At 50.3% G+C, this 6,000-nt stretch overlaps 1 protein-coding gene across 7 annotated transcripts in view; it reads right to left on the reverse strand.

Moving 5' to 3' along the window:
- Nucleotides 1–6,000, reverse strand: part of neo1a (neogenin 1a) — an 86,466-nt gene that overhangs the window by 33,188 nt on the left and 47,278 nt on the right. For all 7 annotated transcript variants that reach the window (XM_077023734.1, XM_077023733.1, XM_077023737.1 and 4 more), the window contains exons 3-4: nt 4,889–5,164; nt 3,779–3,929 (exon numbers count right to left, since the gene is read on the reverse strand). In XM_077023734.1, coding sequence (XP_076879849.1) covers nt 3,779–3,929; nt 4,889–5,164 — 427 coding nt within the window. The remainder of the gene's footprint in view (nt 1–3,778; nt 3,930–4,888; nt 5,165–6,000) is intronic.

Here is a 6,000-nt window from a genome sequence, read left to right on the forward strand (position 1 = left end):
TCAGGAAGAAACTGGACAAGCCTCGTCTTAAGAGCCTGAGGAACATTTGTTTTCACTATTTTGCAGGAGGTCCACAAGGACTGAGGAGCACAGGGGGCTTTGTGGCAGGGCACACTGTTTGTTTGGTCAAGGCCTCCGCTGGTGGAGAAATATTTTCACGAGAGCATCACGGTGCTGCCCAAAGCCTCAACGTGAGCAACATGAAAGGCATGTGAGTGGGCGGCAGACACGCTGGGGGTGACCTCCGAGTGTAGGGGGAGGTCACGGAGCGTCTGGGAGACAGATAGAGGCTGTAGTTCCCACCGGTACAGGAGAGAGAGAGAGGAGCACTGGAGAGAGAGAATGGGAGAAGGAGAGATCCCTCAGACTGTCGGCTAGGGAGGGTGGAGGGGTCTGTGAGTCACCATAGACCTAGTGGAGAACATCTCACTTTAGGAAAAGCACATCTCCGTTTGGACAGAGTGTCTTCCAGGGAATCGGGACAATTTGGTGCAAGTTCATGGTCAATAAATGCACATCTGGATTTTATCTCTCTCTCACACACACACACACACACACACATTAGGAGTCAGGTTATGACACATCATTTATACATATCAAGAAATCACCACAAAGGAAGTCCTGACTTAAATGAACCCCACGAAGCAGCAGGCTCATACTGTAACCATAGCAATTTGGCGGTAGTGAATCCGGCCCCGTTTCCTGTTCTGGACAGAGCGGGTCAGCAGGGTCTCAGACACGACCCTCTCAACCTCGCGGTGATACGAGGGTGTCCGTTTTCACACGCTGCTCTGGTAGCGAAGCCGTAAATTCCCCCACACACAAGCGGCGATGCGGCGGCTGGAGACGCACGCCGTGAATCTCGTTAATGCCTGCGCTGCACTAAAAAGTGGCAGAAATTATAGGCCATTAACAATGAGAAGTTGCATGTCCAGCGCTGCTCTCACGGCCGTCTGGCCCCCATAGAGGAGACGGGGCCGGGGGTCCAGCCCCCCCAACACTGGCACACGCTGGGTCGCTTGTGGCTACGACAGATCCCCCCCCCCCCCCCCACCCCACCCCCAAACACAATGAAACTCGACACCTCAGAGACAGGCTGGAAGGAGGCGGAGCTACAAGAGATCATTAACACGTGATGTTGGACCTGTTGCCCATACATTATTCATCCCATTTATTGATGGCAGGGGATTCTATTAAGCCCCCCCCCCCCCCCCCCCAACCCCCAGAATTACAGCCTGGCTTCTCTGCTCCTCCGGACCGATTCAGTGACTCAGGCCTGGGCTATTTTAGCAGTGGCCATCTGTGAAATGCAATATTCCACATTAAATCTATTTTTATGCTTTTGTAGTGCTTAAATAGTGAAGGCCACATTCACCTCAGCATTGATACTAATAGGAGCACAAGACAGGACCGTGCTCGCAACCACCTCTGCCACCAGGGGGCGTGGCAAGCAAGACCTCAAACGGGTAAACACACAGATCCAGACCTGGGATCACCATTACCTTCTGCATTTCTGTGAAAGCGTGATATGTGAACATCTTTACTCCCTTCAAATTCAAAAATCCGCCTTAAAATCCGTCTGCGATAAAACGCAGCACATCTCCACGCGAGGCGGATGTTCTCCGTTCTGTTACAGCGGCAGAAAGGTGCATGTAAACGCTGGCAGACACATTACCCTGATCTCAGAACATCGGTTCTGACGGGCCCGAGTCACCCTCACCTTCATCTCTCTCCTCCACCATTTCCATTTCATCCACCCCCTCCACCATCCATCCCATCATGCAGCATCCAGCACTCTGCTTCTTCCATTATGCAGAGTCAGTGACATGGAAAATTTATTGATAAGAATTTCTTCTTGTAAAATATTTCCATGAAGAATCCTTTAAGTGATTTCAGTGCTGCTTTGAGAGGACTTTAAGTGATGCCAAAACAGCCGATCAAACGCTCAGACGCAGTGATCATTATTGGCACGTGAATTAAACGTTTAAGTGATGCTGAAACTATTAACAGCCGATCAAACGCTCCAACGCAGCGATCATTACGGCCATATTAATGCTCCAAGTGGCAACGGTGGCCTGTTGGGTCTTGATTTTCAGGCTCTTATTTAAATCTTTGTTTAAAATAGTGCTAAATAAATGAAATAAATTAAATGATTTCTGCATTATTTAAAATGAGTTGTTGAGCAGAGTTCTACTGGTCCACTGGTCCTTCACTTTCAACAACAAGCTTGATTCCCAAATTAAATATGGAAAATCTCTCATATGTAAATATAAAGTTTTTGTATTGTTTCAAAAATCTAAATAAATGAGTTTCTGCACTGAAAATTCCCAGATTTAGTTCACAATCCTAGTTGTGTTGGTTGGTTTGAACGACACTCAACCAATCTAATCTGATTAAATACATTTAAAAATCACATGGGCTTTTTTCCACAGCCACACGACACTTCACCTCCACACCTGGGGTCCCAGCCACCAGGACACCCAGCTGCCCGAGTTCCCCGTTCCAACGACACCTGCCAGTGAACACCTCCTTCCAAACACAACCCTGAAACCCCTGGCTCTCTCCTGCACCACCCGTACTCCCTCTGTCCTGAGGGCCCTGTCCTCCGGGGGCCAGCGGCCTTGACTCACACTAATCGCCAGTCACAATCACATGAGTGCTGACTTCTCTGCCTCTGCTCAAGCACACCAGCGCATAGCTGTGTGTGTGTGTGTGTGACAGAATTACCTCCCCGGCCTCCTGTCCTACAAGCTCATGTACTAATTAATGAAGAAAGTGGCAAACATACCCGTCCTGGGGGCATTGACAAAGCAGGCAACGCATGCTGTAATTATTAGAACAAACTTAACAGGTAGGTCATTATGTTGTCTGTACACCCCACACACCCCACACACCGTTACTCTGTGATGGACTCTGAGCAGCAGAGACTCGTGGAGTGTGTGGTAAGACAGTGAGGGAGAGTGAGTGAGAGATTGAGAGTGAGTGATTATGAGAGAAAGAGTGCATGAGTGAGTGAGTGAGAGAGGGTGAGAGTGAGTGATTATGAGAGAAAGAGTGCATGAGTGAGTGAGTGAGAGAGGGTGAGAGTGAGTGATTATGAGAGAAAGAGTGCATGAGTGAGTGAGTGAGAGAGGGTGAGAGTGAGTGATTATGAGAGAAAGAGTGCATGAGTGAGTGAGTGAGAGAGGGTGAGAGTGAGTGATTATGAGAGAAAGAGTGCATGAGTGAGTGAGTGAGAGGGTGAGAGTGAGTGATTATGAGAGAAAGAGTGCATGAGTGAGTGAGTGAGAGAGGGTGAGAGTGAGTGATTATGAGAGAAAGAGTGCATGAGTGAGTGAGTGAGAGAGGGTGAGAGTGAGGTTGTGTTGACTCATGACCCAGCGGTTTAGTGTGTGACACCAGGCCAATGGAGGTGTATCCCCTCTAATCTGTGAACAGCCTCGCACAATTGCTGCGAAGACTAAAGCTTGTGTGTGTGTTGGAAACAATCAGTCTGAATAGCATTAACACCTCTCAGGGCGGACGCCATTACTCTAATTATTTATTCCAACAGCTGAGACGGGCTATGACTACATGGCAACTTAACAACTGCCACCTTTCCAGTGACACACGCACACACACACACACACACACACACACACTCTGCCCTCACTCTGCCCATCCAAAGACACACACACCTAATGCGACTGGGTCTCAGCATACACCACCCCTCCACCCTCCCCCCTCCACCCCTCCACCCCTCCACCACCCTCCATCTCAGCCAGCCGCAGGTTGCTACCTCTCATCGACGGGCTCGCCGTTGTGTGTCCAGTGTACGGAGGGCGTGGGGTAGCCGCTCACCACGCAGGCCAGCAGCGCCTTCTCACCCAGCACTCTGGACACGGGGACCGGCTGCCTGAGGAACTCCGGCTGTCGCCACACCCATGTTTCTGAGAGAGGGAGGAGAGAGAGAGAGAAGGAGGAGAGAGAGAGAGAAGGAGGGAGAGGGAGAGGAGGAGGGAGAAGAGGAGAGGTCAGCGTTCCTCCATTATCCATGTTTCTGTTGCAGAAGCACACCTGCATTACGCCGCAGTAGGTTTTAGCTGCAGCGGTGGATATTCCCAGACAGTGGTGCGGGTGACGGCGTTAAGACCTGATTAATGCACCCTGAAACCTCCCACAGCTCTCAGAGTCGACCTACCTCCATAAATAACGCTGAATCCTGGAGCTCTTACACAAAGGAATTCAGCCTTCTTTTGGTTTAGGATGAGTTACGCGACTCCCTTTGGTAACCCCAGACAGAGCCGTCTTCCTGCAGGAAGCCACCTCTAATCTCCCTCTCTCTCCTTCCCTCGCTCCGGAAAGGCCACGTGAAGTCCAGCGAATGGCTGTTTTATAACTTTTGTTCAATCATGGTGAACTTCAGGTCACCCGACCACTACGAGAGAGCGTTCTCTTTCATCTATCTTTATATGCTTTTAGGAAATCTTCGATAATCTCTTTTCTCCCTCTCTCCTTCCTGAGCGCTAGCTTCCCTCTTCTACTCTTTCTCTCCTTCTCTCCCTCACTCCTCGTCTCTGTGGCTAGACAGCTGTGAGCATGCTAAATGTTGTCAGCAGTTAAAATGGCGCTGTGGTAATAAACGTTAAACAGGAGGTCACAAGGAGCAGGGTCACTTGTACTGTATATAACACCACTGAATTCCTGTGTGGACATCATATATTAGAACTCTAACGCTGATTAAGGCCAAAACCTTAGATGAATATCATACAAGCTTATGAAAGAACGCAACAGCTCTTATTGAAAGGTCACTGCAACGATTTGAGCCATAGCTGTGGGAGGTACACGCAGTACTGACAAGTTGCTCGTCTTAAGAACTTGCAGAGGTCAGTTCTGTCTTGGGCCTTACCGGGCAGGACCTGTAGCTCCGCCTCTTCGCTGGCCTTCGTGGGTCCGGCGTTCTCCAGCACGCAGCGGTACATGCCGGCGTCGGTCTCCGTGGCGTTGCTGATGACCAGCGAGCCGTCGGTCAGCGTGTGCACCCTTGGCCCCGCCCACACGGGCTCTTTGTCACGCTCCCAGCGGACGAAGGACGACAGGTCAGCGTTGACCTCGCAGCCTAGCACATGGCTGTCCCCAGCGCGCACCGTCGCCCCCTCAGGCTGTCCAGAGAAGCGCGGCGTCCCTGCGGGAGAAAAGAACCGACAGGAGAGAGCGTTAGCGGCCCTAAAGACACGCAGCAGGTTCCGGCAGACAGACAAAAACCCACAAGCGCGTCTCGGCACTGGTCTCGGCTAATGCGGCTTTATGAGCAGAGACGCGCATCATTAATTACCCAAGGAACACAGAGGCCGCTTGTGTTTCACGCCTACTTTCAAAGCAGAGTAATTATTTCCCATCCGTGTTTGGAGCTAACGATATGATTCCCGTTGGCAATCACAGTGCTTTCAATTAGAGGTGGACAGATATGGAATATACGGTGGATTCATTCAAATAATGCCAGTTTGCTTTTACTTCTTCCACGAAAAACACACGCAGCAGAAGACAGCCAAAGTCCTGGAGGTATTTAGCAGCTTTTCCTAGTGGAGCAGATGCTACATCCAAGATTTCTGTGTGTGTCGGTTTCACATCTCTCAGCAGTGAAGGCCACCGAAGACATCACTCTATACACATCATCAACAGGTCTAGACACTCGGGACGGACTCCCCCCCCCCCCCCCCACGTATGTACACACACACATGTACGCACACACACAGACACAGAGAGGACAACCCCTCACTGCATATCAAAATCCACATGACACAATGCACTGTCTCTGCAGGATGACACAAATGAGTAATACTCTGTGTAAACTGAATCTGTGTATTGTTTGATTTATACGAAAGCGCCACTGATTTAGGGGTTAAGAAAGCAGCCGTTTCCAAGCTGGGGTCCGCTCCCCCTCCTGCAGTAAGGGCCCCACGCCGGGCCAAGTAAATGGAACATAGGTATGGAATTTCAAAGCAAGTCTTTAATACCATG

The sequence above is a fragment of the Brachyhypopomus gauderio genome, chromosome 12, assembly GCF_052324685.1.
Source record: "Brachyhypopomus gauderio isolate BG-103 chromosome 12, BGAUD_0.2, whole genome shotgun sequence".
Taxonomy (NCBI): domain Eukaryota; kingdom Metazoa; phylum Chordata; class Actinopteri; order Gymnotiformes; family Hypopomidae; genus Brachyhypopomus; species Brachyhypopomus gauderio.